This window comes from Saccostrea cucullata, unplaced genomic scaffold (genome assembly GCF_032062105.1).
Source record: "Saccostrea cucullata isolate Sc308-1 unplaced genomic scaffold, CSIRO_AGI_Scuc_v1 ctg13574, whole genome shotgun sequence".
NCBI classification, from domain to species: domain Eukaryota; kingdom Metazoa; phylum Mollusca; class Bivalvia; order Ostreida; family Ostreidae; genus Saccostrea; species Saccostrea cuccullata.
Window position 1 is genome coordinate 1,959 of NW_026919659.1, and position 14,081 is coordinate 16,039.

Below are 14,081 nucleotides of genomic sequence, written 5' to 3' on the forward strand. Positions count from 1 at the left end.
CACAGCTTCAGGATATCTGGTCGCATAGTCTATGATAGTGAGGATATATCGATTTCCTCTGTCTGTGACTGGCTGAAGCGGACCAACAATATCCACAGCTATGCGTTGAAATGGTTCTGATATCATGGGCATTTGTCCAAGAGGAACTGCAGGTACTCTTCCCTTAGGTATTGTTCGTTGGCATACGTCACACGAACAACAAAATCGCCTGACATCTGCTTGTACTCCTGGCCAAAAGAATTCTGCTAGTATTCTGTCTGTAGTCTTTTTAACGCCTAAATGTCCTGCCATAAGACATTCATGAGCCATCTTCATAACCATTGGTCTATACTTCTTCGGAACCATCAACTGTCGATACTTCTTTCCATTTGACACCTTTGGACTACTGAATTCTCTGTAGAGTAATTGCTTACCTATAAACATCCTGGTTGAACCTCCATCACCGAGCTCCTTTACTGTCCCTTGTTTAGCAATGTCCCAACTCTTGCTTAGCGAATCGTCCTTCGTTCACTTACAAGTAACATCTCATCACGTGATACATCTTGTAGAGTTTCAGGAACCCTCAGTGGTTTCATAAGGCAACGGCTTCTTAAGTTGACTGCGTGTCTCAACAGCAAATGAAGGTTTAGAAGTTTTATCGAATCAATATCCGGGTTGTCTGGTTTCCGAACACCATCAAAATTCCCAAGAATCAGATCAAACATCGGTGTTTCGAAGCATGAGACTTCAATTGTTCCAGTAAAATATGGTGTGTCAACTTCAACTATCGCAACATCTGCATCTACTACACTTCCGTCAGCAAGCATGCATTTGTGAGTTTTTCCAGTCAGTTGGTTTGACGTAACCAGACTTTTCCGAATCACCGCACCACGACATCCGGTATCTGAACACTGTCACAAGTTTATCGCCAACACATCCTTTCACAACTGGCATCACTCCATCATCAACTGAATTAATGTCACTTTGCGGCTTATGCGCACCAACATGAGAAGAGTCGTGTTCTTTTCCTTGCGAAGCGACGTCCATTTTTGTTGAATCCCTGTTGTGGTTTCTGTGGTCTATCAAATTTTTCCTGTGTGTTTGTCTTAATTGCTGATGACTTCCTCAAAGGACAATCAAACTGCTTGTGTCCGTATTTATCACAATTAAAACACTTGATTCCACCACTGGTTTTGGTTCCTTCACTAGAACTTGGAAAAGATAATTGCTTTCCAAAGGAAACTTTCTTGTCGAAGATCGGTCTTTGGGTAACAGCTGATGAACAAGTTGCTCTCGCCTCAACATACTGATCAGCATATCTGGCCATATCCTGAATAGAAGGAGGAATTCGTTCCTTCAAGAATAAGGAAAGTTCTTTGTTACAACACAAAATGAATTGTTCACGTAACATCGGATCTTTTCTAGTTCTTCATAAGTCTTAACTGTTTTCGATAACTCCATCCATCGTTCCATGTAACTTTCAAGTCTAGTTGAAACTGAATAAAGGTTTCACTACCATCAGGTTTTGAAGATCTGAATTTCTTTCTGAATGCATCCTCAGTCATGTCAAACCGTTTCATCAGTGCTTTCTTAAGTTCATCAAAGTCCAACGCACTGTCTGGTGGTAATCTAGCGAACACATCCAACGCTTTTCCTTTTAGAAGTGCACTCAAGTGAGCTCCCCAATTTTGTCTTTGCCATTGCTGTGAGATAGCGTATCTTTCAAATCGCTATGTACGCGTCGACGTCGTCTTTTACCCTCATCAAACGCTGGTAATTTTGGTCCTCTAACCGGTTGTTGTGTTTCAGTGTGATGTAGCGCAGTTGACTCAAGAACTTTATGTGATCTCTGGGTCGCCATCATTTGAAATCTGTGATCTATTTCCATTTCTTCAATTTTCCTCTTGTGTTCAGCCTCAGCGTTTTGTTCCTTCATGGATTCGAGTTCCAGCTGATATTCGCGCTCCTGTTTAGCCATACGTTCTGCACGATCTTTCTCACGTTCGTCTCTAAGTCTTGCCTGTTCATTGTTCACAAACTGTTGAAGTTCTGCATCCTTGAGTCCCATTTGCGTCCCAACTTCCAAGAGTTCCTTCATCTCCTTGATGGTTGTCATCGTGCCTATGGGTACTGAGCCACCTTACCAAAGACTTTAATGATCCAAGGATAATATTCTTTCTAATTAAGAAATATGTCTCACGTCACCTTACCTTTAACCTATGTAAGGGAGAACCATACTTTCACTTACCTCTGTGTAACTATACAGGAATCCCAAGAGTAACTACTACCACTAACCTAACTATTCTAGAACTACTTGGCAAACCTACACCTACTTAGTGAAAATGTGTAATTTGGGGACGGTCAGCATTCCTACCGCTGCCACCAAATGTCACGTGGTCAAGCTGGCTATCTCCAAGAATCACACAAGTTCAATAAGTTTAATAAATTTATTTACAAAAAAAATAATAATAACAAAGATCTCATACAAACTTACCACACACAAATTCACACCCTCTTTCTCACTATTAAACAATTAAACAAAGAAAAAAAAAACAATTGGTAATCAACAATTACCCAATTAACAAATTCATTAATCAGCCAATCACCCCGGGTATCTAATTCAGTTATTAATGCCAAACATGTTCACAGATCATAGATTATCCTCGTCATCATCACGATCATCATCATCAACATCATCCTCATCCTCGATGCAGGAATGAAATCAAAAGTTTGCCTTTTATAAAGCGCTAACTCAAAGTTTCTTGGATAGACTGATCCGTTATCCGTTCACCAACAAATATTTGGATCCACGCACAGCACTCTTCCGGGTCTTAGTCCCTGGAACCTTTCGCCTCACAATGATCCCCTCAGCTCAGTCTATGTATCAAGCACAGGTCATACCAATATCCATGACGCACGGACCTGTCTCCGTGCCAGTGTCAAAATATTGCATGTACTGCTGCTATGTACATATACTAGCTGCTTCGAATCAGAAACGTGTCTGCAGCTACGCTTCTCTGCCGGGAATGACCAGGCCTCAATTGTTCTGGTCGGCTTAGCTATTTTGCAAGGACTTATGGGAAGAGTATGCATAGGGACAAAACGCGGGAAATTCAAATTATATACGCAAGTGCAATAGTGATTGTTACATTACCCTAAAAAGGTTTCACCTAAGTCGGATGTGTAGTATACAAGATCACTCGCGGACAAAATTTTCCCAGGAAGAAAAATAATAAGAATAATAATAATAAGAAACAGAGTAAAACAAAGTTCCCCAACTTTTTTGGGGAACATAATAAAGCATTTTGGCCCCTGGCGATCCCTTATTACATAACATATGATCAAAATATTATAACATATTGTTGCATATCTTTAAAAATGAAATCTTTGCTTCTCAAAATGTATACTTAATACAAAATATGCATCATTAAAGAGTTAAAGACTTCTGGCCCCTCTGAGCCCCTAATTTTATGAGGGGGCCCCTTTTTTCTTGATATCAAACGTTGGGTCTTGTGATTTAAAAGATTTTTTGTTCTACACCTTTTAGAGATTTCTTTTCGTTTAGGAGATATGCTTTATATAAATATTTAGGGGCCACCCACAAGTCCTTAATGGGGCCGTTTTACAAAAATTCAAAGTATGCATATTGTTTACACATTATTCTGACGTTCCTTTCTTCAATATTACTTATCAAAATTTTCCCCCTTTTCGAATATAAGCGTAAAAGTTTTGACATTCTGGCCCCTTGTGACCCCTTATTAGTAACATATGATCAAAATTTAATAATTTATCGTTGCAAATCGTTAATATGAATATCTTGCTTCTAAAATACATCTTTAAATTTTGATCATTAAAGAGTTAAAGATGAAAGACTTCTGGCCCCTCTCAGCCCCTAATTTGAGGAGTCGGGGCCCCTTTTTATTGATGTCAAACGAAAGGTCTTGTGATTTCAAAGACTTTTTGTTCTATACCTATTCAGAGATTTCTTTTCGTTAAGGAGATATGCTTTATATAAATATTTAGGGGCCACTCCTACAAGTCCTTAATGGGGCCGTCTTACAAAAATTCAAAGTATGCATATTGTTTAGCATATTAATCTAGCCATCTTTTGTTCAATATTGCTTATCTAACCCTTTTCGAGGAATAAACGTCAAAGATTTGACATTCTGGCCCCTTGTGACCCCTAATTACGTAACATATGATCAAAATTGTATCATATATTGTTGCAAATCGTTAGTATGAACATCTTTGCTTTTGTAATGCATTACAAAATATTGATCATGAAAGAGTTAAAGATAAAAGACTTCTGGCCCCTCTAGCCCAATTTTGAGGAGTCGGCCCCTTTTTTTTTATGTCAAACGAAAGGTCTTGTGATTTAAAAGACTTTTTTTTCTACACCTATTCAGAGTTTCTTTTGTTTAGGAGATATGCTTTATATAAATATTTAGGGGCCACTCCTACAAGTCCTTAATGGGGCCTTTTACAAAAATTCAAAGTATGCATATTATTTAGCACATTAATCTAGCCATTTTTTGTTAATATTGCTTATCAAAATATTCACCCTTTTGAGATATAAAGGTAAAGATTTGAATTCGGGCCCCTTTGGCCCCCAATTTACGTAACATAAAATCAAAATTGTATCATATATTGTTGCAAATCGTTAAAAACATCTTTGCTTCTGTAATGTATCACAAAATATTGATCATTAAAGAGTAAAAGATAAAAGACTTCAGGCCCCTCTGAGCCCCTTATTTGAGGAGTTGACCCCTTTTTCTTGATATCAAACAAAAGGTCTTGTGATTTCAAAGACTTTTTGTTCTACACCTATTCAGAGATTTCTTTTCGTTTAGGAGATATGCTTTATATAAATATTTAGGGGCCACTCCTACAAGTCCTTAATGGGGCCGTTTTACAAAAATTCAAAGTATGCATATTGTTTAGCACATTATTCTGACCATCCTTTCTTCAATATTACTTATCAAAATTTTCCCCCTTTTCGAATATGAAGCGTCAAAGATTTACATTTCCCCTTTATTATTTAAAATTACAAAATTTTTATAATTTATCGTTGCAAATCGTTAATATGAACATCTTGCTTCTAAAATTCCTCTTTAAATTTTGATCATTAAAGAGTTTAAGATGAAAATTTTCTGGCCCCTCGCACCCCCTAATTTGGAGGAGGGGCCCCCTTTTTTCTTGATGTCAAACGAAAGGTCTTGTGATTTAAAGACTTTTTGTTCTACACCTATTCAGAGATTTCGTTTCATTTGGAAATGCTTTATATAAATATTTAGGGGCCACTCCTACAAGCCCAATGGGGCCGTTTTACAAAAATTCAAAGTATGCATATTATTTAGCACATTAATCTAGCCATCTTTTGTTCAATATTGTTATCAAAATATTCACCCTTTTCGAAATATGAAGCGTAAAAGATTTCATTTGGCCCCTTGTGACCCCTAATTACGTAACATATGTAAAATTGTATCATATATTGTTGCAAATCGTTAATATGAACATATTTGCTTCTGTAATGCATCACAAAATATTGATCATCAAAGAGTTAAAGATAAAAGATTTCGGGCCCCTTCCCCTTATTTGAGGAGTCGGCCCCTTTTTTTTTGATATCAAACGAAAGGTCTTGTGATTTCAAAGACTTTTTGTTCTACACCTATTCAGAGATTTTTTTTTGTTTAGGAGATATGCTTTAATAAATATTTGGGGGCCCCCTACAAGTCCTTAATGGGGCCGTTTTACAAAAATTCAAAGTATGCATATTGTTTAGCACATTAATCTAGCCATGTTTTGTTCAATATTGCTTATCAAAATATTCACCCTTTTCGAGATATAAAGGTAAAGATTTGAATTCGGCCCCTTGTGACCCCTAATTACGTAACATATGATCAAAATTGTATCATATGTTTTGCAAATGTTAAGATAAATACTTTTGCTTCTGTAATGTATAACAAAATATTGATCATTAGGGAGTTATAGAAAAAAGACTTCTCCCCCGAGCCCCTTATTTTAGGGGTCAGCTCCACTTTTTTGACATCAAATGAAAGGCCTTGTGTTTTTTGAAAATTTTTTCCTAATATGCTTTAACAAATTATGAACGCGTATGAAGATATGAAACAAAATGTGTCAATTTTTGTGAATATTTCTGAGCTTTTTTTGGGCCCCTCCAGCTCCGGCGCCTTTTGCGCTAGAAAGATTTGGAGACCCAATTAAACTCACCAAACCTTCCTTTACTTTCACGAAAATCTTAAGTTGAAACTTAAGTCGTTTCGGAGGAGTTTCCTAAAGGACCCTTGAAAATCAGAAAATCCACCAATCTCACGACCGGAAGTGAGATCATCAAAAAAAAAAAAAACCTATAAATCAATTGAATATTTTCGATCTGAAAGTTTGGTATAAATCGGACGAGCCATCTCTGAGAAATCGCTTGCACAAAATCGGTTGGAAGAAAAATAATAATAATAATAAAAAAAAAGAAAACCCAACGAAAACAATAAGGTTTCCGTTGGAAACGGAAGACCTTTAAGAAACAATAGAATCACTATAAGGGTTTTGTGAAGACGGAAGACCTTAATAAGAAGAAACAATAGAATCACTATAGGTCTTCCATGAAGATGGAAGACCTTAATAATAATAACAAGCAAAGCTCGTTGCAAAGCAACGAGTGGGTCTTCCGTCCTGTTTGACCGGAAGTAGTTTTCATTTTTAACGAAAATGAGAAATAACGCCCAAAATTTTATTAATCCCCAATAGCTATGTTAATTAATACAAAAATACGGCATTTTTTGCTACTTCCGGTTTGACCGGAAGTGACGACGACGGATGGAAAATTAATTTTTATGTTCCCAGTGACATAGGAACCCCAAAAATTGTCAAGAAAGGCCAAAATACGCGTTTTCCGACTACTTCCGGTTTGGCCGGAAGTGACGTCGTTGGACATTTTTGTCGACGCCCGTAGATTAAGCTTGACATTTTGAACAACTTTGCTTCTTTGACGTATTACAAATTCTCAATACTTTTTGAGATACAAATGAAAAACGTTCGGCCCCTAGGTCCCTAATTTTAGGGGCCAGCCCTTTTTTTTAGATATCATTTAAAAGATCTTTGGGAAATTTTACACTTATTTTGTTCTATAGTTTTACCAAAATATTTCCCGGTAAAAAGATATCGTAGGAAAGGTCTTAAAAATTTTGAAATTCGCAACACAATTTTCGGGCCAGCGACCCCAACGTGCGGCACTTCCGATAAAAATGAAATATATTTTGCACATTTATGACTTGGGTATCAACCGAAATTTTCACGTTTCTATCTATAGCCATTTTTTAGAACGTTCGCGGACAACCTGACCCTTCAAAAATCATAAAATCCCAATTTTCCGGACCGGAAGTGACGTCATCAAATCGGAAAAAAAGAATCAAGTTCAAGTAATGTTACATGAGTCCTGAAAGTTTCATAAAATCTATCGAGCCGTTTTGAGAAATCGCGTGCACAAAATCGGTAAGAAAAAAAAAGAATAATAATAGGTAAGAAAAAAAGTGAAAAAGAAACCGAAGAATAACAAGAAGGTCTTCCGCTGGGGGAAGACCTTAATAATAATAATAATAACTAGGGCTAATTGTAACGGGAACCGTTACAGATGTTCCCCAAACGCTCCCCAAACCCCCCTTTTTGGGGCCATATTCCCTGTAAGCGCTATTAAATAAGAAACTTCAGAATTTGACTTAAAGAGTTTTCCCCGAAGAATACAAAATATATTTAAATTTTAGCATTGCACGCGTGCTCATCTGAATGCATGTGCGTAATGACCGTATCATCTTGTCTACACTATTTATATATTTTAATATCAACTCAATTAATCAAGAAGTATTAAAAATACACTATTAACGTATTTTTAATTTTATTTCCCTGCAAAACGTGATGCACTTGCATGGAAACTATTTCTTGTAGGGGTCTTTTTGTCTGTCTATGTTTAAATCCCATCCTGTTTGGCTGAAAAACAAGGGAGTTAAAGCCATTTCCAGTTTTAGCCAATAGGATTGCAGCGCACGTGCATGAGCGTGTTTTCACGACAATTGTTATATATCATATTGTATAATCCTAAAGTATGTATATATTTTAGATTTCATAGCATTTGTCAAAAAACGAAAAGATATTGAGATTTTTTTTTCAGCCAATCAGAGCGAAGCGCACGTGGACGCACGTGCATGTATGTGCATGATCACCTTACCTTCTTGTAGGAGTTTGTTATATCTGTCTATGTTCTAAATCCCATCCTGTTTGGGTGAAAAACAAGGGAGTTATAGCCATTTAAAGTTTAAGCCAATCAGATTGCAGCGCACGTGCATGCGTGTGTTTTCAAGAAAATTGTTATTTTCATATTGTAAAACCCTGTATGCCTGTATTTTAAATTTCATATTATTTGTAAAAAACTGAAAAGATATTGAGATTTTTGTTTCAGCCACTCAGAGCGAAGCGCACGTGCATGCGCGTGAGTTTGTGCTAATTTGACCATGTCATATTATCTACACTATTAATATGTCTTTATATAATAAGTTTCAAATCATTTAATTAAAAAATGTTAAAGTTATAGCTATATTAAATATATCGATAATTTCACTCATATCACGCGCACGCACGTGCAGGCGTATGCGCGCAAAATGACCTTCGTTCCGCACACCTACACTACACACCTATTAACCCTAAAAAGGTTTTAGCTTAGTTGGGTGAACAGTTTCTGAGAACACTTCCGGACAAAAAAGTACCGGAGAACAAATAAGAAAAAAAAAGAATAATAACTAGTGCTAATTGTAACGGGGACCGTTCAGACCCCCAAACGTCCCCAAACTTTTTTCCCATATTCCCTGTAGGCTTCATTAATTAAGACAAACTCTATGCATTTGAGACTTTAACAACGTTTACACAGAAGTGTACCAAGTTCATTCAAATTTTAGCATTGCATGCGTGCGCATGTGAATGCATGTGCGTAATGACCATATCATCTTGCCTACACAATCTTTATATTTTGATATACTAAATATTAAAGTATTTCATCCAAAAGTTTTAAAAAAATTATTCAAGTGTATTTTTGTTTTTGCTCATTTCACGTGCACGCACGTGCATACTAGCATGGTGACCATATTTACTTTAGATGTCCTTCATCTATCTATGTTCTAAATCCCATTCTGTTTGGTTGAAAACTAAGGAAGTTATAGCTGTTTAAAGTTTCAGCCAATCGATTGGCGCACCACACACACGTGTATGCATGTGCATGGTGACCATACCTTCTTGTAGTAGTCCATTATATCTTTATGTTCCAATTCCCATCCTTTTTGGGTTTAAAACGGAGTTATAGCTATTTAAAGTTTAAGCCAATCAGATTGCAGCGCACGTGCATGCATTTTTTCATGATAATTGCTATTTTCATGCTGTAGGATATCCTAATGCATGGCTATGTTCAAAATTTCAAAGGATTTCGTCAAAAAACAAGAAAGATATTGAGATTTTATTTTAGCCAATCAAGCGAAGCGCACGTGCATGCGCGTGAGATCTTGCTATATTGACCATGTCATATTGTCTATGCTACTAATATATCCTTATATTATAAGTTTCAAAGCATTTAATCAAAAATTTAAAAAGTTACGCCTATATCAATTAAATCGGTCATTTCACGTGTTGCACGTGCACGGTCTTGCAAGCACGTGCGCGCAAAATGACCTTCGTTCCGCAAATCTACATAACATGCCTACTGACCCTAAAAAAGGTTTTACCTAATCGGATGTGTAGTTTACAAGATCACTCCCGGACAAAAAAGTACCCGGGAAAAAGGAAGAAGAAGAAGAAGAAAAATAATAATAATAACTAGAGCCGAGCTCGTTGCAAACGAGTAGGTTTCCGTCCTGTTTAGGAAAGTGCATCTGTAACTTTCATTAAAAAAAAAAGAGTACTTTATGAAGTTCAAAAATGGTTTAATCCTCCAAATCTATATTAATTAATGCAATATTAAGCCATTTTTGGCTATTTCCCGGTTTTGCCCGGAAGGACGTGACGGAAAAAAAACAGATTTAAGCTTCCAGTGACATATGTTACCCAAAAACCTGTCAAGACAAAATGTTAACATGTAAAAAGATATTGCAGAAAAGGTGTAAAAAAAAGTCCCTGATAGAACTTTTTCGAGCCATAGCGAGCGCCGACGTGCGGCACTTCCGGAGAAAAAGAGTGGTGTGTGACAAAAGAGCACAAATTGCTCTATCATCGCTGAAAATCTCATGTTTCTGTCTTAAGGCATTTCCGAGAAAAATGATGGACAATAACCCCCTGAAAATCACTAAATCGCTGAAATCTCAAAACCGGAAGTGACGTCATCAAAACAAAAAATTATATATCAGGTTTGTTTGATGTTCTATCAGTCCTGAAATTTCATCAAAATCGAACGAGCCGTTTCCGAGAAATCGTGCACACAAAATCGGTAAAAAAAAAAAAACAATAATAATAATAACTAGAGCCGAGCTCGTTGCAAAGCAACGAATAGGTCTTCCGTTTTTCCCGGAAGTACATCTGTAACTTTCTTTTTTTTAAAAAAAAGAGTAATAATTTCAAAAATGGTTTAATCCTCCAAATCTATAGTAATTAATGCAATATTAAGCCATTTTTGGCTACTTCCGGTTTGACCGGAAGTGACGTCAACGGACGGAAAATTGATTTAAGCTTCCAGTGACATATGTTACCCAAAAACCTGTCAAGAACGGCAAAAATAAGCAATTTTTAACTACTTGGTTTTGACCGGAAGTGACGTCGCCGGACGAATTTTGAGGGGGTAAAGCTTGACATTTTGAACAACTTTGCTTCTTTGACGTATTACAAATTCTTAATACTTTTTGAGATATAATGGAAAAAACTTTCGGCCCCTTTCAGCCCTTTATTATAGGGGCCAGCCCCTTATTGTTGATATCTTTCGAAAGATTGTGACATTCTCAACAAGATTTGTTCTGTATGTCTTTACAAAATATTAACATGTAAAAAGATATTGCAGAAAAGGTGTCAAAAATTTCTAATTTCCTGATAGATCTTTTTTCGAGCCATATCGAGCGCCGACGTGCGGCACTTCCGGAGAAAAAGAGTGGTGTGTGACAAAAGAGCACACGCTGCTCTATCATCGCTGAAAATCTCATGTTTCTGTCTTAAGGAATTTTCGAGAAAAATGATGGACAATGAACCCCCTGAAAATACTAAATCGCTGAAATCTCAAAACCGGAAGTGACGTCATCAAAACAAAAAATTATATATCAGGTTTGTTTGATGTTCTATCAGTCCTGAAAGTTTCATGAAAATCGAAGAGCCGTTTCCGAGAAATCGTGTACACAAAATCGGTAAGAAAAAAAAACAATAATAATAATAACTAATGCGTTCTTGTTGCTGGTGCAACAAGCAGGTCTTCCGACCGATTTTCGTTCAATTCTATGCTGCGTCATTCCATAAAATTTCAGAATGTATTTTTTCGTTTTCGTTATTTCGCGCCTCTCAACTTCTCATAATTATTACAGGTATTCCTCAAAATATCTCAAAAATAGCTTTTAAAAATCGGCAAAATCTTCCGTACATGTTAAAAAAGAGAGAAAAGTTATTTGCAACTGAAAAAAGACAGAAACAAAGAAAAAAAAATTCAACGCCCACAGCGGGATTCGAACCCCCGACAGTGGGACAAAGTTTGGTTTGATCATATCTATTAATGATGCACGCATCAAGATACTAAATACATATTTAAATTCCTAAAAACACTATAATCCCTGTAAATACTAAAGAAAAAAAGAAAAACAAAAAAGTTGAGAAATATGACTTTTTGAATTCACTTCCGTGTGCGACCGGAAGTACCGACGACGAATAATAAAGGTCGTTGCCCATAATGGAGTTCGACGTTCTATCACCTCAGTGAGTTTCACTTTCATATCTTTAGCCAGTCTCGAGAAAACTGCTGGACAAAATGCCTTTTAAAAAATACAAAAATCCCCCAAAATCGCGAACGGAAGTGAATTTCGAAGAAATGAAAAAAACCCGGAGATATTCTCATAATGCATCTTCCCTAGAAAATCTTTGAAATCTGTCCACGCATATCTGAGAGATAGGCTGTCTATGAAAATAGAATAATAATAATAATAATAATAATAAAAAACAGAAAAAACAATAAAGGGCTTCCGAAGGAAGTCGGAAGACCTTAATAATAATAATAATAAAAATAGTGGAAAAGAAACCTAAGAATAACAAGAAGGTCTTCCGCTGAAGACGGAAGACCTTAATAAGAAACAGAGTAAAAACAAAATGTTCCCAACTTCGTTTGGGGAACATGATAATAACTAGGGCTAATTGTAACGGGGACCGTTACAGATGTTCCCCAAACGCTCCCCAACTCCCTTTTGATGCCATATTCCATGTAAGCCTCATTAAATAATACAAACTCTACATATTTTAGTCTTTAACAACGTTTTCCCTAAAGTATACCAAGTATGTTTCAATTTTAGCATTGCACGCGTGCGCATGTGTGTAATGACCATATCATCTTGTCTACACTTTCAATGTATTAAAATATACTCAATATTTAAGCATTTAATCCAAAAATATAAAAAAAAACCGCTCATTTAAGTGTATTTTAATTTTACTCATTTTACGTGCACGCACGTGTATGCATGTGCATAATGACCATACCATCTTGTAGGAGTTCATTGTGTCTATTTATGTTTAAATCCCCTCCTTTTAGTTGAATACTATTGAAGTTATAACCATTTAAAGTTTAAGCCAAACAGATTGCAGCGCACGTGCATGCACGTGTTTTCATGATAATTGCTATATATCAAATTGTAGGATATCTTAATGCATGACTATGTTTAAAATATCAAAGCATTTCGTCTAAAAACAAAAAAGATATTGAAATTTTTGTTTCAGCCAATCACAGAGCAAAGTACACGTGCAAACACGTGCATGCATGTGCATGATGACCATACCCCCTTGGGAGTCTATAACGTTTGTCTATGTTCTAAATCCCATCCTGTTTGGTTGAAAAACAAGGGAGTTATAGCCATTTTAAATTTTAGCCAATAGATTGCAGCGCACGTGCATGCGCGTGTTTTCGTGAAAATTTTATATATCATATTATAGTATATCCTCATCATGAATATGTTTAAAATTTCAAAGCATTTCGTTGAAAAGCAAAAAAAATATTGAGATTTTTGTTTCACCAATCAGAGCAAGCGCACGTGCATGCGCGTGAGTTCGTGCTAATTTGACCATGTATTTATCTACACTATTAATGTATCCTCATATAATGAGTTTTAAAGTATTTCATCAAAAAATGTAAAAGTTATGGCTATATAAAGTATATCAGTCATTTCACTCATTTCCGCGCCCGCACTGCATGCGTATGTGCGCAAAATGACCTTCGTTCCGCACACCTACACTACACACCTATTAACCCTAAAAAAGGTTTTTGTCAGTTGGATGAACAGTTTCTGAGAACACTCGCGGACAAAAAAGTCCGGGAAAAAGAAGAAAAAAAAGAATAATAATAATAACTAGATCAGATCTGGGGTTTCAGCAATGAGTAGGTCTTCTTAATTTTTCGACAAGATGAGATGTGATTTTGACTGAGATATTCGTCAAAAGAGAATGACATTAAGTTTTCCTTATTAATTTTTAAGTTTCTGATTTTTATCAAGATATTTTGGACATCTTTTGTTCAATATGGCTTATAAAAATACTCAGTCTTTTAGAGACGTAAAGCATAAAAAAAAATATAGCATTTTGGCCCCTTCTGCAACCACTTATTACGTAAAATATGATCAAAATTTTATGAAATATTGTTGCAAACGTTAAGATGAATATGTTTGCTTCTTATTATGGAATAAAAAAATATTGATCATGAAAGAGTTGAAATAAAAGACATTTGGCCCCTAGAGCCCCCAATTTAAGGAATCAGCCCCTTTTTCTTGGGTAAAAAAAATGTCTTGTGATTTTGAAGATTTTTTGTTCAACACTTATTCAGAGATTTCTCTTCGTTGTGGAGATATGCAAATTGAAAAATTTTAAGGCCACTCCTACAAGTC

At 36.1% G+C, this 14,081-nt stretch overlaps 1 protein-coding gene across 1 annotated transcript; it reads right to left on the reverse strand.

Annotated features, from left to right (window-relative positions):
• Positions 1 to 488: 488 nt before the first annotated feature.
• On the reverse strand, positions 489 to 2,095 carry LOC134235750 (uncharacterized). The gene is made up of 4 exons (XM_062717899.1): positions 1,738 to 2,095; positions 1,458 to 1,633; positions 985 to 1,333; positions 489 to 883 (listed from the first exon to the last, which is right to left on the reverse strand). The coding sequence occupies exons 1-4, from the start codon at positions 2,093 to 2,095 to the stop codon at positions 489 to 491; spliced, it is 1,278 nt and encodes a 425-aa protein (XP_062573883.1).
• Positions 2,096 to 14,081: the final 11,986 nt, after the last annotated feature.